General features: G+C 40.9%; 1 protein-coding gene across 1 annotated transcript in view; it reads left to right on the forward strand.

Moving 5' to 3' along the window:
- Positions 1 to 20,732: 20,732 nt before the first annotated feature.
- LOC147722438 (aromatic-L-amino-acid decarboxylase-like) overlaps positions 20,733 to 22,230 on the forward strand; it is a 1,636,613-nt gene continuing 1,635,115 nt past the window's right edge. Inside the window, exon 1 of the mRNA XM_086964961.1 lies at positions 20,733 to 20,955. Within this exon, the coding sequence (XP_086821087.1) occupies positions 20,752 to 20,955 (204 nt within the window). The 5' untranslated portion in view covers positions 20,733 to 20,751. The remainder of the gene's footprint in view (positions 20,956 to 22,230) is intronic.

Below are 22,230 nucleotides of genomic sequence, written 5' to 3' on the forward strand. Positions count from 1 at the left end.
ATTACAAGGTGCACAATTCCTGAAGAAGTTGGGATGACAAGAAGCTCTTCCTCTTCGACTTCGCTTCCTGAAAGTGCTCCACTACACAGCATACTTTTTCGCACAATATAGTACTGTACTGCAAGTGAGAGCATAAAAGGTTCCCTCTCTCAAAACACTAGTGGAGCACACCTTTTTTCCTCTAGAGTTCAGTCCCGGTTTTTAATTAGTAGTAAGTATTTTATTCGGTTAGAAATATTACCATAAAAGCTTAAACATAATGTTACATTCACAAAAAAATTGAATTTTCAAAGATTTCAAGTACAAAACCCAGTTCCCTGATCACAAACTGTGCAAAACATTCAAGCTAATTGATTGACATAATATGAAAACGAGAAGAATATATATAGTTCATTAGAGGTTAGAATTTACATATGAATAATATCAGTGTCTATACAATTTAATCCATCAGGGTTCAACCCGAGAGTAAGTGAAAATGATTAGAAGTGGGGATGGTGTAACCACTCGGTACGAGGGCACTTCTGCCCGTCAGATGATTGCTCTCAGGTCTTTGACTTGGTGATGGAACGTATGACGTTCTAGGGTAGAAATCACTTAGGCCCCAGATAGATATAGGGCCATCTCCTATTTGTGGGTGCCGTGATTGGAGATGTGGGACGACGTATTTATTTCTAAATTTTACAAGTACCAAGTCACCAGCTATATCTTTTGAAAGAGGTCCTAGCCAGCCCACCCTTCTAACACTTAGTATACTTCCATCGATGTTGGGAGGGAGAGGTCTATTTTTAGTTAACCAGAAGACAACCTTGTTCCTAAGGTCCTGTTGTCTTTCGTTTTTCCCCTTTGTAAGTTCTGGTACTCCCGAGAGGACACACACAAAGGGAGCGGCCTCCGGTGGCAAGTGTAAATGATTGGTTTTATGTACAATATTGCCATAATTGGTAGCTGTCCCCTTTTGTGATATAGATTCTTTGTTCGGCCCTGCTCTAGGGTAAGAACTCCGTGCTGCAATAGCTGCTTTCGGGGTGTTTGAAGATGTTATATGAGAGGTTACTGATTGGTTATGGGCGATTTTACTTAGTGCAGTATTTTTAGGCACTTCTATGGGGGCTGGAAGCTGTGGTTGAAAAGGTCCTGCCAAACTTTTTATATATGACGAGTTGGCCTTGATCGCTTCCTCAACACCCGTGAGCCTTTCCCCAAAACTATTCATTTTTTCCATCAGCGGTGATATTATTGATGTGATCATGTTTTCGATCTGGGCAATAAAGTAGCCTGAATAGGTGCTTTAAGGGTGGCAGTGTTGGGAAGTGGGGGACTTGGATTCGGTTTTTGTATCTTAGCATGTTTCCCCATTTGTTTAACCCCATCTCTCTTCCTTTTAGCAGAAAAGACCTGAGGGGGCAGTGTAGGTTGAGAATTTACTTTTGCCTGTGCTAAGAGGGGAGTACCCTGCAAGCTTTCAGTTAGTTGGGATGATCTAGTGGACTGGGGACTAGTGGTTGTTGAGGGGCAGGTAGGAGCGCTAGTTTGCATACTTCCTAAATCAACAGGAGTGTACTTGGATTTACATAGTTTGTTTAACTCCTCCAGGAGTGATGAATCTAGGGCTGCTTTGGCTGTCTGGAAGGGAGAACATGTACTGGAAGAACTACCCATGTCCAGGCATCGTTCTATTCCCTCTAGGTCACTGGTAGTGGGGGAGGTCACCCTCTTTAAGTAGTTGTCCATCGTTCCCTTACGCAAGTCACTCTGGGAAGGAAAGTTTCTAGTGGCCCCCTGCAGGTCATGACTTAATTGTCTTGTATGAATTTAAACGAACAACAACCACCAGGAATTGATTCAAGTGTCACGCTGTGGTTGCACTTAGAAAGGACTTGTATGGGACTGAACGCTGGTTTTCTTTACCTTTGTGTGCCAAGGGGGGTGTCCCGTCTCAGCCTCCTCTGGCCTCTGATGGCCGCAGATGGCTCGCCCTCTGCCCGGGCTCAGCCCGGCGTCGCCCGCGCGCGTCCCGCGGGACGCAAGGCGTTCCCCTCTTTGTTTGCGCCTCCGCGTGCTGCCTATGACGCCCCAGGTGCGCCTCTGCCACTGGGGCACCTGGGAAATGGAGTTTCCACTGGCCGTTCCCCTCACGGCACTCAGCGGACTGGTGCAGGAGTGGTGTGCAGGTTACGGGGCTATGCCATTGCCGTCACGGCGCTGTCTCTGCCTGATGCTCAGATCCCAACAAACGCCCCCGTTTTTCATTGCCCAGAGGCAGCAAATAATTAAATTCCAACTTCAACCTTCTATAAATCACCTCTGACACATCTATTCAATCTTCTGATAGATGTATTTGAACAAAGACTGCATACATATTCCAGGATTGCATTTACTATTATGCTGGCTCGGCATGCAGGGATTACAGACAGGGTAGGATGTAAAATGGCATCCCTCAGAAGGAAGGGCACTTCCAAAGTAGACAGAGACACCAGAGTCTCAAACAGTAAATACACTGCCATCATTGTAGTTTGGAGTGGAAAGTTGAAGTCGGAATCATCAAGTTGCAGTGAAATGAGTGTCACCAGCTGTTCACCTTTAGTGAAGCAATATTCAGTGTCCCTTTTCTAGAAGATGCATGTAAGTATTGTGGGAGTCGAACCCCAATATTTACCTGCACCTCAATATTTTGATCACTCTAAAATTTGCCTGTTGCAGCTTGCCTCCAGCTCCCTTGATCTAGCGATGAGAGTCATCACCCTCCTTGATATTTGGCCAAACAAACCAGCAGAGAAATATTAAAATTCCTGGGACAACTGAATTTCTGATTACCATTGCATATCCAAACAATTCAAAACAGAAACAGAAATCCATTTTTTAAACACATACTTCAACATGTAGCACAAATACGTAAACCACACACAAATCAATTACCTCTATTAATACTTACACTCCAAATTGTTCCGGAACGTTCAGCAAGTTACTTCTCTGAAGTCTCTGGCTCCAGACTTTTGGCAGAGTTTCAAAAATGTCTTTTTCCCTCGGACTGGGCATTAAGGACTCAACATCTATGGGAAAATCTTAGGGAATCTCTACAATCATCCTCTCCTATTATTTTTCTGGGTTCCGAAATGCACCCCAATTTTTTGATCACCGCAATATTTACCTTAGGTTGCTCTTCTGCAGCACCCTTGGTCCACCCTTTTTGACATCAGGCCCAACAAAATAGCAGAGTTATATAATAATGATTGGGACCAATCAATAATTGAATTCTAGATCAGTGAAAGGTTAAATGGTGGTATTACAAAATCACGAAATAGACAATGCAGAAATTTTGAAATACCACGAAGGCTCGAATACACTGTACATAGTCTGAAACCAAAATTATTGTAAGTCTCAACAAGCAGCAACAAATCATAAATGGGCTTGACAGAGACCCTGGTAGCAAATGGGAAGTTATATGGCTCACACATAGAACCAAGGTTTTTTTTACACATTTAATGAATGCAAAATAAGCAAAAACTACAAATTCAGCATGGCATGACTAGTGATAACACTTATTGAGCGAAGAATGATAACACTCACCCACTTCTAAGGCACAGGAAATCTTTCATTAACTTCCACAGCAATAACACAGTTCAGAGATGTGCAACATCATATTAAACATTTTCAAAGAAAGGTTCATACACCAGTGTTCCAGCAGTACTACATCAGATTTTCCAGGGAAGTGTACTTCAGAACGTTACTTTAGATACATGAAGAAAGCTTCATTTACAATACTCGCTCTGTAAGGAAAATAACCAGCTACGGTACATTGTCCTGTGCTCTGTGAAGACTGTAGAGAGAGAAGGCTGATACTGAGTGGGAGGGGAAACAGCAGAAGCAAGATGAACAGTCACCAAAAGAGCATTTGCTTTATTAAAATTGTGTTACTACAGAAATGTCACACTAATAAACTATGTTAATAAGCACACTTTTAAACCTTTGAATAAAATCATTTCAAGTGCAATATTAATAATTTAGCAGTCATCACTATATTAGTCATATAAATCCTAAATATTAAAATATAATTTGTCACACAATATTGCACATTAGGTAAAAGTTTTAACAAACGGTGCCTTCTGATTATTTTTATAATAAGCACTTATAAACCATTAATAAACTTTATTAATCAGCCATTAATTCACAGACCTTGCCATCTTTGGTTGCTTCACATAATTTTCCTCCACCATCTTTAACTGGTAGTAGACATGATCCTTCAAACTCTCTATTTTTGCAATCTTTTCCTTTTCTTCAACCGATTTTTACCATTGCCTTAATTGGTATATCTACTAATAAAACACTTTGAAAGGTTTAGCAACAGAAACAGAACAATTGCACAAAGCATTATGATTTATACAGGTGTTAGTATAGCCTGGAAAGCATTTCCTCCTATGTTGCTTAGCCCTTTCTCCAACCTTACGGAACCTCTTCCCTAACTTCCTAAACCACGAACCTACAGTTTCCCAAAAGCCATGTTCCTCAAAAGACGTAATCACATGTGAAACATTACTTAGATTAATAATAAATGAATCAATAATTCTACTATTATCAGGTATGAATGTACACCACCTCCTTGCCTATAGCACCTTACCAACATCACCCTATTTCATTATAAGAATATGTAATGCAAGAGGATTTTGCATCACCTTGGCCATAGTAGCTACCATTTCTATATTTACTAGCTTAAAGTACCCTGGTGTATCTATTGCAAGCCTATCTACAGCTGTAGACACCTGCCTAGTTTTCATACCTTTTATTGTTGCACCTACAAAAGGAATTTCGTTTTCATACCTTTTATTGTTACTACTACAGAAGGAATTATAGCACCTAATTTATCTAAAACTACTTGTCCAAAACTACTTCTCACTCGAATCAAACCATGCTCATCATCTAATTCATCTATAAGATAAACTATTAAACACTAAGCTATATAACAGGAGCCAACCCAATTTCTCGGCAAACTAAGATAATTAAATTTCCCACAAACAAATTAAATTGCCCTTAAAATAGGTTCTCAATCCAAGCAAATAGTCTCCACTAACTTCATAGGTTCTATCACACACACTGTTTCCTACTAATTCTATCTTACCTTCTTTCAAGAAACTAAATACAATTTCCATACACAACTCCCCTCTGCTTTCCTGTTCCAACAATAATCTCGGATGTAAATCTGGCATTCTAAATTCCCCTTCAACTTGTTCTGTTGTTTCGTATTTCTCACATCATTTACTCCTTCAGCATTGTATTGTCTAATAAAATTATGCTTCTCATTACTCAGAAGGCACAAATATCCCAAACACTGTTTATATCATACCTGTTTTTTGCAATCACTCTAAAAAATGTGCCATATTTATATTTCTAGTATCTTTTCTAAACGACCAATCATTTAAAAACACATTAAAATCCCTTAAATGAGGAAAAAGAAATGCATCATTTTTAAAATTAGCAACATATATGTTACATGACAATGATCAAGAAATAGGTAACTGTACATATCAAAGGTCTTTATTTCGATGATGAATCATAAAAGACACAATAATTATACAAAATTCTAACAAAATTAAAATAATACAATGTGGTCATACATATATAGTACTTGGTTACAAACTCCAATATAAATAGAATATCCCCGGGCATTACAGCAAAACTATCGGTCCTACAAAGCTAAAAAAATAATTTAGAATCAATTAAGAATAAAGTATTATACATTCCAACTGTCATAACACACTTTAGACTAAAGTTAAAATCGATATTAATTAAAAAAAAGCTGCATTAATATATGTGTACAGTGGGTGGCTAAAATGATCATCTTGGGCATGTTTTGCTAATACAAATTCTCCAAGACCAATGTAAAAACTTAGCCACTGCAATAGCAACAGACTGGGTAGTGTCAGTTTTAAGAATTCTTAGGGCCTCACAACCTGTTTGCAGTCTAAGCTGTAAACAGATAGGTTTCTACCAGATCGGTCTCGGAACTTTATACTCAGGGCAAATGAACAGAATGTGTCCAATAGTCTCATTCTGAGTGGGGCAGAAAGGACAGGTGGGAGCAGATCCTTCTCTCCATTTAGAAGCGAAGGAATTTGCTGGGAGGCTTCCCTCCCTAAACTGGTGATATCTCTTTCTAGCCTCCGCGACAGTTACATAATCCCAATAACCCTCATACACTGGTGAGTGTTTAAGTTCCAAAAAATCCACAGTCAATGACGGGCCAATGTTGGAACCGAATCTCTTCAGTGCGACCAGGCTCCAATAGAGTTCTGTTAGGGTTTTTCTGGGGGAAAGGCGTTTACTGTAGGATCCTGCCATAAGCTGGCCAGGCCCATGGCAGAATAGATAACCCTCACCTCCCTCATCCCTTCGATTTTATGAGCCTTGTCCGCATCTCTAACATCCAGGAAGGCCCTCGCATACTTGGAAAGTTCTGAGGTAACCCACAGCCTCCTCCAGTATGCCACTGGTCTATAATGCGCCTTATCCTCCAAACGCTGAGTGCCTAAGTCATAGTAATGGGGAGTCAGCAGGGTCGATACTGGGAGGTCCTTTACCCCTCTGAGAAACTTATTTTGGGACCTAGTCAAGTGAGCAAGATTGCTGAAGCCCCATAATTCAGCCCCATATAGAACTTCTGTGGATATTTTAGCATCATAAATTTTCAACAAAAGTGATATAGGCTTTGTGTGGGAAAGGCAAAATTCCTTAATTAAAGCTCCTGTTAGCTGAGCGTGCTTTGTAACCAACTGAGTAATGTGTGCTTTCCAATCTAATTTGGATGATAAAGTAATACCGAGGTACGAAAACACCTGAGTCTAATCTAATCTGGCCCCATCCATTTCCACATTGCCGCTAACATGTTTGGACTTGTGAAGTACCATGAACTTGGTCTTACTTACATTTACTACAAGTCTGTGATCCTTGCAGAAGACCTCAAACACATCAATGGCGCGTTCAAGGCCCTGCTGCGTTTTAGAGATCAGAAGAGTGTCATGGGCAAACATCAACAGGGGGATCAGCTTACCATCCAACTTCGGAGCGTTGGTCGGTACATGAAATAGCTGATCACCCTGTTGATATATAGTGAGAAGATGATTGGGGCTAGTACGCACCCTTGGCGTACTCTCCTCTGTATTGGAAATTTATCTGTAACATTACCCACATTAAAATCACTTAAATGAGGAAAAAGAAATGCATCATTTTTAAAATTAGCAACATATACGTTACATGACTATGATCAAGAAATAGGTAACTGTACATAAGTAGACCCCCTTCCAGCTGACGTAGGAAGGTAGATGCAAACTTAGCACCGACTACCCTTCATTGTATCTACATTTGCTCTAAACCTTTTAGTATACACCTTACCCTTAATTCCACTAAGTATTCTCTATGCACTGGTGCATCATGTTTTAGCTCATTTCATTTAGTAGTGAACTCTACATTAGCATTATTAACCTGATCTGAAGCATATACCACAGGAGTCAATAAGCACAACACAAGTCCCACTAAAACTGCTAATATTATTATTAGTGTAACCGACCCTACAATTCTGCTGCATTTGCTGTATTCCATCTTCTTTTGAGAGAACATTTCTTGTTGTGGTAAAATCCAAAAATCAACACAGATATTCTTTAAAACAAATTAATTTTACTAAAATAATGTTCAAAACAAAAAATTCAAAATAATCTTCTCAGTTTCATTTGTTTCATGTTTCAGTACTGTTTGTTGAACAGCCTTGTCAGAAAATATTCTCCAAAAGGTTCGTTATTCAATTCAAGGAGTCTCTTTTTTTTATTTCAAACTCAGTCTCTGATTCACTCTCAAACTTGTACTGGCATTGATATCCAAAGTATAGTCATCCAACTCTGTTTCATCTTCTTCTTCTGCGGAAACTGTAGCTAAGTGTACCCTTTCTGGTGAGGCATATTTCAGATTTAGAAGTCTCTTTCTTGTTGATCTCTTGGCAATTGGTGAGTCACTTCCACTACTTTCAGAATCTCTTTGTCTTTCAGGTTTCTCTTCTGGTTCACAGTGTTGTCTTTTGCCTGTTCTCTTCCTTGGAATACCTCTGTCAATTCTTTATCCCTCAGCAAAAATCTTTCCCAGAGTTTCTTTACTCTTCAAGAAACTTTGGCTTGAGCTCAGACTCAAACTAGAACTCAAACAAACTTGAACTCTGATCAATTATGTCTTAGCTCTGTTCACAGTGAACTTATTTCCTTTGAAGGTCTTTGTAACTTTTATCTTCAACTATAACTTTTCACTACAAATATCAGAGATGACTTTTTGCACTGTAGCAGCTCTTTACTCTGATCTATGTCTTGAAACTGGACTTTAGGAATTTAAGGTTCTTCATCAGAGCTCCCACTAACCTGAAGCTTTGCTTTTCGTCATTGTCTTCACCAGTTTAAAAATCCAAATTTTCACTCCCTCTGGATGCACACTGAGAATTTGGGCTTGAATTTGAGCTTGACTTTGCACTGATGTCTGTGCGCTTGGCTCTGGACCACTCGTCTCATCCTCTGCTTCAGCTACTCTCATTCTCCTTGTGTGATCAGCATTGATCCCCTGTGGCAACCCTGCACATTTCACAGCAGGGTTTGTCAACAGGATCACCTGAAAAGGTCCACGTCACCTCTCCATAAGACAGTTTTTACTGATGTGCTTTGGCATTGTTATCCAGTCCCCCTGATTCAAAGTATGACATGGAACAGCCTCTTTTTCTTCTGTTGTCAAAGTTACTTGATGAAAGACTGATTTCACCATATAAGCCAGACCCTTGAAATAATTTTCCACATTATCATCATTTATCAAACCTAGACCAGCTGAAGGAAAATATGGAAACCTCATTGCTCTTCATATAATAATCTCACAGGGCAATAATTCGATCTTTCCTGTCAGCAGTACTTCTCATGCTCCCTAGAAGAGGAATGGGCACCAGGCTACTTTAAACCAGTTGTAGCACAGACGTTTGCCAGTTTGTTTTTGAGAGTGTCATTCACTAAACTCCACTATTCCTGAAGATTGTGGATGATAACTAAATGAAAACGCTGGTTGATCTCAAATGCTGTGCAGGTTATTTGCAAAACATCATTTTTAAAATGAGTTACATGATCAGTCTCAAATGAAGTTGGAAGTCCAAATCTCGTTATTAACTCCTTCAACAACAATTTGGCCACTGTAAGGCTATCTGCTTTCCTTGTGGGAAATGCCTTCACTCATTTAGAAAACAAGCAGATAATTACTAAAACGTACTTCACGCCATTACATTTTGGCACCTCTTTAAAATCTGACTGGAGTCTTGTAAATGGACCTTCTGATTTACAAATTTAATTCATAACAGTAACTGTTCTTTTACCTCAATTATTTGCATGGCACACAAGTCATCAACTGCAAACATCTCCAGCAGCATTTCGAAATCCTTTATTTTCATAGTACTTTTTGAAAAGTTCTAAACAGACTAACTCTCCCTTCATGCGTCTGTTTGTGTAAATACTTAAACAGAGGATATAACATCAAATCAGGTAAGACATATTTATGCTCAGTATTTGCATACAAACGCTGATAATTTTCCTTGTAGCCTCATCTCTCCCATTTTCTTTACTCATTTTCTGGGGGATCTTCCTGTACATCTCTTAGTTCACTCAGATAAGTCTGCATTGAATCCAAAAAGAAATAAATAGCATTTTCTTTATTTTGCACTGAATTATTTCTCAAATCTTCATTTTCACTCTACTGTACAAGTGTTGTATCCTGTAATGTACAATATTTTGCCACCTGGGCCGCATATTTGTTTACAAGTATGACGATGTTGTTCCCAGCTGTCTGAGCTGTAGATTTTACAACTGCAATTTCTTTTGGTTTTTCTATTCAATAAACAAAGTTTATAGACATAATTTCTTATAGCGGCTTCTGAGGAGGTCATACAACCCCTGTGTGGCCATAGTTCACGATTATCATAGGCAACTCCAAAATCATAATGGGTGTGTGTAAAACTCATCACATACAAATGGTCTGTTAAATAACAAGCTCTCATTCAGGTAACCAGTTCTGACACTTGTCCTGAAATGACATGTGGTAGAGATGATGCTTCTAAAGTCTCAGAAATGGAATATACCGCATAGGCAGACGTCAATTCTCAATACTGGTCTCTTAACACCTTGGCTGCTGTGACTTTTCCCCTCCTGTGCCAAAATTGCTTGAATACTATGGTTTCATGACGAGCTCAGCTTGTCATAAGCACAGCTCAACTGTGCCTCATGACGAGCTGAGCTCGTCATGAGCATCGAAAGGGTTAAGCAAGAACCATCAAGAAACAATGTTGGTTCAGGCATTTCCCTAGGTGTTTCTTTAATATCAGGTCTTTGTTTTGTACATAATGTAGTCTCTTCTATACAGTCGTGATCTGCTTCATCATCAATCTCATCAAAATTTTCCTTCTCTTGACAACACTTGTCTCAAATAGGAAGCAGTATCTTTGGATTCAATACATTGCACCTCCTAATAGAGATGTTTTCTGCTGCAAGTATGATCTGCTTGTAACGAGGCAGTCTACTTTTCATTATATGTTTGGCTCTCTTTCTTTTCAAAAGAATTTTGAATGAATGTAGGACATATGCAAATGAAGTATGGCCCATGACAAGTCCTTCCATTTGTTCAATGGCAATGCAAACAGCTGCAAACGACTTCAAACAACCTGGAAGACTTACAGTTACTGGATCCAATGCAACAGAGATATATCCCACTGGGTGTATTAAACCTCCATGTTTCTGTGTAAGAATCGAAAGTCCGGAACCATTTCCCTTATGAGAAGACAGAAAAAACATCAAAATATAATCAGGCATCCCGAGTTCAGGCTCATGACACAAACTCTCTTTCAATTTCTTAAATGCGTCAATATAGTCATCATCAATCTTACTAAAGCCTAATGGAAACTGTAAAATTTCATCATGTCCAGTATACCTATACCAGTCTGAAATTGAAGTACACATATAATACTCAATCTCTTCCATCATCTCATAAACTGGTGTGCCCTCTGTCGGTAATCTATGACCCTCCCTAAATTCTATAGTGACCTTAGGCTTTACTAATACACGTCCCATTGTTTCTCCTTGAAACGGACCCGAAAATCAGATAAAAAATCACAACAAACGAACTAGTGAGCAACAATCAAGCATAGCGCTGCTCTGTCAAAGGTCAACCTATCACAACATGGCTTCATCAGCATCCATTCAATCAGAGGACTGCTTTGTGATGATGCGTCTCCAACCCCATCCTGGATCCCTGGCTGACTAACCAATCAGTGCAGGCTTATCAGTAAACAGGAAAATAATTGCAAACCCTCTTTTTTTAAAAAAAAAGGCTAAATAAACTCTTTTCTTTTTACCTTATAAAGGAAGAGAAAGTCAGTAAATTAAGTAAGACAACTCAATCACAAACTATGGAAGCTCAGAAATAAGTTTAAAATATAAAATTAAGAATGGAAAAACCAAAGTACGATTCACAAATTATTGCAATTCACACTATACAGACTCCCATTTAGCAATCATTCACCCTAGTCAGTACGCTTGCTCCTGTGCACTCAAGAGCTAGAATCATCAACCAATTCAGGCACACAACCTATAAAAGAGTAACTCATTAGTCCATAATCCCTATCAACAAGTTTGTGGCTCCTTGCTCTACACATTACAATTGCCGAAAGTAAAACAAATATATTAACTAACAAAATTAAACCAACCAATAAAACCTCAAATGCGTTACAAATATGAACAATACATCATTACTACAGTCATCCTGCAATTGAACCTATGATAACCGTCACATATCCTAACAATTCAAAACAGAAACAGGAAAAAAAAGTTTTAACACATACTTCAACATGTAGCACAAATATGCAAACTACACTCAGATCAATTCACTCTGTTCATAATTACATTCCAAATTGTTCAGGAACACTCAGCAAATAACTTTTCGGGAGTCTCTGGCACCAGACTTTTGGCAGAGTTCCAAAAACTCATTTCTCCCAGGGACTGGGCATTAAAGACTCAACAAGTATCAGAAAATTATAGCGAACCTCTACCAAATAGGAGGTGCTCTTGCAGAACCATCCTCTGCAATAATTTTTCTCGGAACCGAACTGCAATGCAATATTTTGATTACCTCAATATTTACGATTGGTGGCCCAGCTCCAGCACTCTTGATCTACCCTTCTTGACTTCAGGCACAACAACATAGCATAGTAATATAATAATGACTGGGATCACTCAATAACTGAGTTCTAGATCAATTAAAGGTCATAGGGTTATTTTTGCAAAATCTCAAAATAGACAATACAGAATAATTGAAAGGACTTGAAGGATCAGATACAGAGTATAGAGTCTGAAATTAAAATTACTCTAAGTCCCTATAAACAGCAAAAATGATAATTGCAATGACAGAGGTCCTGGTAGAAATAGGGAAATCATCTGGCTCACTCCCAAAACCAATAGTTTTTTTTGCAAAATTTATGAATAGGAAATAAGCAAAAACTGCAAATTCAGCATGGCATGACTAGTGATCACACATTGAGCAAATAAAAATGATGATCGTCATAATGATAATCATAACTTTCTCCCATTTTTCAAGGGTGGATTGCATATTTAGAAAAAAGTTAACATTTTATTGCTTCAGAATAGGACTTATATTATAATTATTCATGAATTTTGTTCTGTTTGTGACAAAAGTCATTAAGCCCTGGATTCAGAATCAACTTCCAGGTATCAAGTGGTGCCTTGCTGCAGTTTGGCACATCATTGAGCATTCCCTTAACATCGAACTCTGACATAATAAGGAGTGCCGTCTGAAAACCATGTGATTGCTGAAAACCAAGTGATTGCTGAGTAGCATATAATACTGGCAATAGCCAAAGTAGAGAGCTTACGTAAGCATGTGGATAGCAAGAATCCTAGACTTCTTCTCGTATAGTGCTAGAAGAGTAACACTTTGATTTATACTTTTACCGTAAGTGAGCTAGCCCGACCTACCCTAGAGGAATTACCTTCACCCTTCCATCCATCCATTCATGCTTTCAACCTACCATTCATTCATCCTTTCACCATCCACCAATTTACCCAACCATCTATCTTATTGTCTCAACCATCCACCTGTTTAACCAAACATTCATTCAACCATCCTTTCATTGTTCTTCTGTTCACCCAATTGTCATTTTAGTATGCTATCTTTCCTTTCATTTATCCAAACGTTCCACCCATCCATTCATCCACCATTCACCCATTCACACATCTGTCTATTAAACCATGCACCCTTCAGACGATACATATATCCTTTTACCCATTCATCCATCTGTTCACCCATAGACCATTTTATCACTCTACCTACATTTTCATGCATCATTCTGGCCTTAAAGCGTTCTATCATTCCCTTGATTAACCCATCATTTCACCTTTGCATACATCCATCGATTCTGTCACCCTTACATGGTCCTTTCATTCTTCCATCCAACCATCCTTTTGCCCTTCTTTCTTTCACATCTCTTCCTTTCACCTGTACTACATGTCACTATTTCTTTGAACCTTTCTTCCTTTCACTGATACACTCTTAATTGCACTCCTTCTTTCCTTCATATTTTCCTCCTTCTTTTCATAGTCTTTTCCATTCACCCGTTTCTTATTACCTTCATTCGCTCCCTTTACCTACCTACCCATTTTTCCCTCCCCTGCTTACTTTTCCCCATTACTTTTCTTTTTTTCGGTATTTCTTTTTCTCTCTCTGCCCTTCTCGCTCCCATTTTCATCAGTTCTCTTTCCTAGTCTACTTCACTGTGCTTGCTCCGCGCCACCACTCTGTCATGATTCTCGCTTACATTGTAACGTATGAGCTTTTATCCGCTGATTTGCTGGTCAAATAATCCGATAACTAACTAGGAAGCATTGTTTAAACCCAGCTTACCAACCCATAGCGCCCAGTAACAACACCACTACCCAATTTAGCTGCTAAACCGGGGATTCACAACACTACTACATCCTACATTCCTCAACAGGATCGTCAGACACAGACAGTGCCAATCTTAACCAAAACTGTACTTCACTAGGGTGGAAAGTGGAAACCAAGAAACAAAGACTGCCCAGAAGATGAATAGAGCAGAAAACCATCTGGAAAGATGGCTCTCTACAGAGCCAGATCGAAATCAGAGTCCTATATTTTTTCACTTTTGATAAAAACAGTGTTTTGGGGTTGATATTAAAATCAAAAGGCGCTCCAATCATATACATTTTGGAAGGAAGCCATGCTGGACAACATTTAAACTCACTGTTGTAGTACTAAACTTGGACCCTATTAATGTCATACACATTCTCAGTTTATTTAGTAAAATATACTCTTTGATTAATTTCCTTTTTGTTTTTATTTCCAAACAACACATTAATTATACCAAAGAGCAAGAGTTGTGCTATTGAGTATGTCAATTACAGTTATGGGGCGCACAAATTGTCCGAACACTCCTGTATGTGGTCTCTCAGTCCACTTGCCCATTAGACCACGATATAGCAGTAACTTCTAGCAACCCATACTATTGATGTAATGCTGTAACTATCACTACAGTTATTCCTTACTATCTTGTCCTATCATTACATTTTGTACTCATCCCATGTCATAACAAAAGTGGGTGTGTCTCTCGGGGGAATGGCTAGGGGTGGGAAGGTTGGGAGGCAAGCAAAGGATGGTTAAGGTAGAATGAAGAGCAAGGAGTGAGGGGATATATATATATATATATATATATATATATATATTGTCGCTCCAGGTTGTCCACCTCTTGAGTAGCACGCGAGCAGCAGCTTTATATATGTGTAGGTGAGGACGGGGATCCGCTTGTAGACGCCGCTCCGTAGTGGATCTGCCCGACGCGTTTCGAAGCTCCATCTGCTTCTCTTCAGGGGCTTTAACGGAAGCGGTGTGCGCACCCGCTACACTTCTCCAATTTCATATAACTCACCCGCCGATGGGAGGCTCCAATGAGACTTCTGGGAAGTGTAGTACGGAAAGCACACAATCAAGTCCTGTATGGACTCCACAAGTGGGCCCGTCCTCGATCCCATGTACGCGTGCTACTCAAAGGTGGACAACCTGGGAGCGAGAATCTATATGCGGCAGTCCAGCCGCAGAGTATGCACCACCCCGTTAACGTGGGGGTCACGGCAGTGAAGTAGCAGCCGTACATGGGATCGAGGACGGGCCCACTTGTGGAGTCCATACAGGACTTGATTGTGTGCTTTCCGCACTACACTTCCCAGAAGTCTCATTGGAGCCTCCCATCGGCGGGTGAGTTATATGAAATTGGAGAAGTGTAGCGGGTGCGCACACCGCTTCCGTTAAAGCCCCTGAAGAGAAGCAGATGGAGCTTCGAAACGCGTCGGGCAGATCCATTACTGAGCGGCGTCTACAAGCGGATCCCCGTCCTCACCTACACATAAATAAAGCTGCTGCTCGCGTGCTACTCAAAGGTGGACAACCTGGGAGCGAGAATCTATATGCGGCAGTCCAGCCGCAGAGTATGCACCACCCCGTTAACGTGGGGGTCACGGCAGTGAAGTAGCAGCCGTACATGGGATCGAGGACGGGCCCACTTGTGGAGTCCATACAGGACTTGATTGTGTGCTTTCCGCACTACACTTCCCAGAAGTCTCATTGGAGCCTCCCATCGGCGGGTGAGTTATATGAAATTGGAGAAGTGTAGCGGGTGCGCACACCGCTTCCGTTAAAGCCCCTGAAGAGAAGCAGATGGAGCTTCGAAACGCGTCGGGCAGATCCATTACGGAGCGGCGTCTACAAGCGGATCCCCGTCCTCACCTACACATAAATAAAGCTGCTGCTCGCGTGCTACTCAAAGGTGGACAACCTGGGAGCGAGAATCTATATGCGGCAGTCCAGCCGCAGAGTATGCACCACCCCGTTAACGTGGGGGTCACGGCAGTGAAGTAGCAGCCGTACATGGGATCGAGGACGGGCCCACTTGTGGAGTCCATACAGGACTTGATTGTGTGCTTTCCGCACTACACTTCCCAGAAGTCTCATTGGAGCCTCCCATCGGCGGGTGAGTTATATGAAATTGGAGAAGTGTAGCGGGTGCGCACACCGCTTCCGTTAAAGCCCCTGAAGAGAAGCAGATGGAGCTTCGAAACGCGTCGGGCAGATCCATTACGGAGCGGCGTCTACAAGCGGATCCCCGTCCTCACCTACACATAAATAAAGCTGCTGCTCGCGTGCTACTCAAAGGTGGACAACCTGGGAGCGAGAATCTATATGCGGCAGTCCAGCCGCAGAGTATGCACCACCCCGTTAACGTGGGGGTCACGGCAGTAAAGTAGCAGCCGTACATGGGATCGAGGACGGGCCCACTTGTGGAGTCCATACAGGACTTGATTGTGTGCTTTCCGCACTACACTTCCCAGAAGTCTCATTGGAGCCTCCCATCGGCGGGTGAGTTATATGAAATTGGAGAAGTGTAGCGGGTGCGCACACCGCTTCCGTTAAAGCCCCTGAAGAGAAGCAGATAGAGCTTCGAAACGCGTCGGGCAGATCCATTACGGAGCGGCGTCTACAAGCGGATCCCCGTCCTCACCTACACATAAATAAAGCTGCTGCTCGCGTGCTACTCAAAGGTGGACAACCTGGGAGCGAGAATATATATATATATATATATATATATATATATATATATATATATATATATATATATATATATATATATATATATATATATATATATATATTTATATATATTCTTGCATATTCATACATACATTATAACATGGAGCAGTCACTAGGCCTTGATCTTGCCTGTTTTTATTGGCATGCATATAAAAAGTGGGGTTTGGAGCTATTCCCATGAACCACTGATCGGCTCGTAGATGGTAGTTGGTCCTGGAGTCTAAATATGCGTTTCTCATTTGTGGCCAGTCCGAAGAGGTCACTGGATCATTCGAAAAGTGTGTGAGGTGCACCAGTGCAAAATACACATTTTGACCACCATTATGGCCTTGGCCTCCAATTGCATCATTGTGTGGTAGCTTTGTCAGTGACTGATGTGTCATGCAATGACGTCATTTTGGTTGACTCGACAAAGGGCAGAGACTAGTAGTGTATGCTAACCGTGGGCATAGTTCGCGAAGTAGCGCTACGCGTAGCTACGCAAAGTGCACTTCCCACTGCGTAGTGCGCTGTTCGCGATGATTGCACAGTGCCGGATGCTTGTCTGCACTGTGTAATCATTGAAAACAACATCTTGCACAGTGCGAGCTGTCGTTTTCTGCCCCTCAATTAGATTTTTACTCGAGCGGCAGCTTTCTAAAAGCAAACTGATAGTTTCTCATTGTGAGTGGTTGCTGTCATACGCGACCACTCGCAATGAAAAACCTGACCTCCCCGCGTTGAGAATCTCGCCGGGAGGTTTATTTTCCACTCTTGCGATCGCCAACTTGATGTTGCTGATCGCGAACGAAGAAAAAGTCTCGCCGGGATGTCATTTTGCTCGCTCGCTGTTGACAACTTGACGTTGATGACCGCAAGCGAGCTAAAAATGCCAACTACGCTACGCTACGCATTTTTGCACTGTGCTACATGCAATTCGCATAGCGCGAAGTAGCACAAACTACGCACACTACGCGAGCATAGCGTAATTGTCCACCCGGGGTTAGTGAATGCCAAACTGGTGCCCAGTAAGTCTGAAGTCGTGAGCAGCACCTTAAAACGCATGCAATGTTACATTCTTGAGAATTAAATTTCCAGCCGCAGTCATCAGGAATCAGTCTTTCAGTCGTTTAGATGTAGCCTTTTTGCAGTATTTTAAAATATGTGCATTTTAGCCTGGATTGTCCAGTTCACCTGTTTAGTTCAGGCCCAGGCATTTTTGCCACCACTCTTCCATGGAGTGTTTTGGGTGTTGAATATAATCCCGAGCCCATCCCTCTATTATCTATCGGTAGTGTAAACAGTTTTGTATGTGAGGGGCCCAACCCACTATGTAAGTAGTGCTGTAACGTCTGCACTGCTACTGTTGTGACTGTGGTAATCCAAATTCCGACAGGAAACCATCTAATTTTTTTTAATATATTTCTTCTTTTACTGTGAAAACATATGTATTAATACAATGTCATTTTATCAATTTTGATCAATGTATTGATGATTTTTTATCATTTCTCTTTATCGTATTAAAAATGTATTTTCGTAAATCGAACTAGTTGATTATTATTAAGTACAGTTTGTTTGCCAAGTTTAGTGTGCCAATATCTTGTTTGTGTGCCTGGGAGTGTTACTTTGCATATATTGTTTACCCTGTCCCAGGATTTTTATCCATATCAGGGGGTCCTTGTTGTTAACAAAGTAATCCAAATTCCGCACATTAATAAAAAACATTTTTTGGGTCCTTCATTACTGTCAAAGTCAACTACCAACTTTATCCCACAGTCCACCCACAGCAGCAAATGTATAGCTGTATGTCCTTTCCTGAAGTCACTGTTGTACTACACTGGTGCCTCTGAGTGCAAAAAGTGAATCCTTTTATGTCTTTTTCATGGCTGTTGTCAAGGGTGGTAAAGGCAGAACTGGCGGATCTTTCTTCAAGTAAAGGATGCCAAGATCTGGTCGTGCTTGTGGTCGGTATCTTTCTATGGACACCTTTAAAGGCTGTTCTCTGTATCCATCATTGTAACTGAGACAATTTGTGCGCATGTCTGGTAAACATAATCTCCCAGCCCTATATCTGCATGTGATTTTGAAAGTTTTAGTGTAGGATTCCTGCCTTCCCAAATAAAGTATTTTTATGCGGTAGTTGATGAAATGTAGTATTGCTGTGTAAATAGGTAGAAGTAGCATCTTAAATACACAGTTAAATCTCGGGGCAGTCACCTGAAACCTGCACCAGATTGCAAGTTGTAGGGAGCAACATTGTTGGAAATCTGAGTTAGCTTTATTCACGAAGTGTCAGGACAATGTCATCACCGTATAGCATTATTTTGATTTGTCCTGCTGCAGTCTCTATGCTTCATATTTGCTCTGCCTGTGGCTCTAGAGCCAGCAAAAAGAGAAGCGAAGGCACATTCGTCTCATTTCCCGGCGTCCCTGAAATTGTGTTTGACTTGTGTCTTCCACAGTCTAACTGGACAGTTAGTTCTCTATAGAGCCAACATATTTTGCCAATAAAGTCTTGGCCTATTTTTTCGAGTGTTTGCAATTAGTACCCCCATTCTACCCTAACAAAAGCTTTTTCAGCATCTAATGGTGGCATTATTTTATTGTTAATAGCCCTCTTCATGAGCAAGACTATGGTGGATAATACATATATGATTTGTGGAGGAGCGGCTTACTTAGAATTCATATATTGGGCTTGGCACTACTTTTTTTAGCTGATTTGCTAGCCCTTTGACCCGAATCTTTTATATTTGTGTGAAATGGTGTGAATTTTGACATGCACAGCATGCTGGGTTTTTACCCTCCTTCAAAATCAGATTGATGTTTTCCTTGTTATATTCTGCCCTAAGTTCACCCACCTATTCTGCTTCCTTAAAGATGTTATAGATTAGTGGCACCATAAGTATCTTGTTTTGCTATAGTGTAAACATCCTTTCCAGGGGACATATTGTATGGCCGTAATTTCCTCAACTGTTATTTCCCCACTAGAAGCCATCGAATGTTATTGGAAACAATGGGTGAGTGGAACTTTTTCCAGGAACCTTATCTCACCAAGGGTACACTTGGGGCTTTCAGGACTATACAAGTCCCTTAGAACTGAGCATACATCTCAGCTATTACAACTGGATGGGTCACCAGACATTCTTGCTGGATTCTAATGGCTGATATAGCTTGGTAGACTTCCCTCCGGCACAGTAGTGTTGCCAGCAATCTGCCTGTGTATTCGCCTTGTTCGTAATGTCTCTACACTTTAGGCGAAGCAAGGCATATTCTGCCTGATGGGTAAAATAAGTGTGTAAGTCAAATGTAGCCTTTTCTAAGCATTGGAATAGTTGCAATATGGTACTATGATCATATTGCCCATTCATGGTGTGTATTTTCATCTGCAATTGTTTTTGGTCCCCCTGCAATTTCTTCCTCTCCGTTTTGGAGTCTTATCATCAGCAAACCCTGCATTGAAGCCTTATGGGTCACTGCTTGGGATTGAGATGATGAGACATAAGTATTCCCTCAAACCTTTTTTCTTGGCTGGCAGCTAATATCTGTTCACATTCATCTATTGTTGTGTGAAGGCAGGGAAATATGTCCAAGGTCAAGTTCTAATAGTATTGAGGCATGGTCTGAGATTCCTCCCTCATGTATTGTACGATCTCGTAGCATTGGTAATACAGGGTGGATTGGGTAAGGAAAAAATACTCTATTCATGAACCTGAGCCATGTGCACATAAAATTAATGTTTACTCGCTGTCCCTTTGTTACTGCTTTTTGGTTATTGTTTTCCCTTTATCCTCCCCCACTCCCCTCCTTTTCTGCCTTTCTCTTTTTCGTGCTCGGTCAAAATCTGATAATAAAAATAAGTCCCATTGCTTAAAAATGACTGCAACAATTAAGCATTGATCATCCGTCATTTTGTTTAAATGTGCACTATTAAGATTAAACATGTTATATACAAATCAGGAGACAGTACTGTAAAATGTTTTAGTTTGCACTCTATTGATGATTAACATCACCTGTGTTCTTCTTCAGGGTTTACTCTTATTCACTGCGTAAATGATGGATTCAGCCGAGTTCCGAAAGAGGGGAAGGGAAATGGTGGATTACATTGCGGATTACCTGGAGGACATTGAAAAGAGGCAGGTGTATCCTGGAGTGAATCCAGGGTATCTGAGACCCATGCTTCCTGCATCCGCCCCCGAGGACCCTGACACATTCGAAGATGTCATGAAAGATGTTGAGAGAGTTATTATGCCTGGAGTAAGTAGACACGTGTTTATCCCTCCCGTGCTCATGACGAGCTCAGCTCGTCATGAGGCACGGTTGCGCTGTGCTGATGACGAGCTGTGCTCGTCATGACCCGCGCAGCGCTCACACGCGGGGATAATTCCCCTGCTGTGCTGAGTGTTCCACGAAAATGGGCGTGGTCATGACGAGCTCAGCGCCACCGTGCAGCATGACAAGCTGAGCTCGTCAGAAGCACCATGGCACTGCACGCGCCCCCCCCACCGACCCCAGCGCCGCAGGGGAATTAGCCCTGCAGCGAAGGGGTTAAAGTATGTTCATTAAGAGGTTGGTTACTTCTGGCTTTCTTCTCTATTGAAGGTTTTTCATGTCAAGTTTGAAAGCGCCAGAGGATAAAGAAGGTGGCTTATCCATGCAGACTTTTGTGTGGGATAAAAAGGCAAGACACCCATAATACTGGTGACCAGTTATTTTTTTAAATTCCACATAGGACCTCATTCCCAGGGGTCCCGTAACCACTATGGAATCAGTAACAGGAATATTAGACCTATAGAGATTACCAGATTCACAGTAACTATGAGGATCAGAAGAATTCCCGCTCAATCCCCTACTAGAATTACTGTTGTCCAAGTAATGTCAACTAGGGGTGAGGTGAGAAATCCTAGCCAGAAAAATGCACAGTTTTGAATTGGCCCTAGAGTGACAAGCGATGAAGTACCCAAGTCATAAATTCTTTAAACAACCATACACATGCGTTTAGAAATCAAATTGTAACTGACTGAATGTGAATGGCAAAACGTACCCACAAATATCAAAGAATTCTGATCATACAAGCAGATTACCCACAAGTACATTATTCAGAATATCACAGTTTAAAGCAGAAACAAGTGCAAGCTCAGGATGTGTTTGAAACATATCACTTGCCAACTTCCATAGGTCTTGGTTGCAGGAAAAGACAAATTAACAATTGTGCGTTTTTTGCAGAAATTCAGTGCGTTAAAGGATAACGTTTTGGCACTATCGCTGCTTGTTTATTGCATGTGAATGTATGTGATCCCCTGCATTTCTGGGAGCGTTTATAAAATAATTTTTACTTCTGATTCATGAATAATGCGCATTGTGTGCTTGGGTTATAGGAACAGCGGAATTATGTCTGAATCCTACTATACCGTAGTTTTAAATAGCACTGAGTGATGCAGTTTTGTCAATTTGTAATGCTTTAAATAACAAGTATTGCTAGTACCTAACTCATTGGTGTTGCATTGTTTGACTTTGGAAGGATGACTGACT

Source organism: Lissotriton vulgaris, chromosome 4_1 (genome assembly GCF_964263255.1).
Source record: "Lissotriton vulgaris chromosome 4_1, aLisVul1.2, whole genome shotgun sequence".
In the NCBI taxonomy this organism is placed as follows: Eukaryota; Metazoa; Chordata; class Amphibia; order Caudata; family Salamandridae; genus Lissotriton; species Lissotriton vulgaris.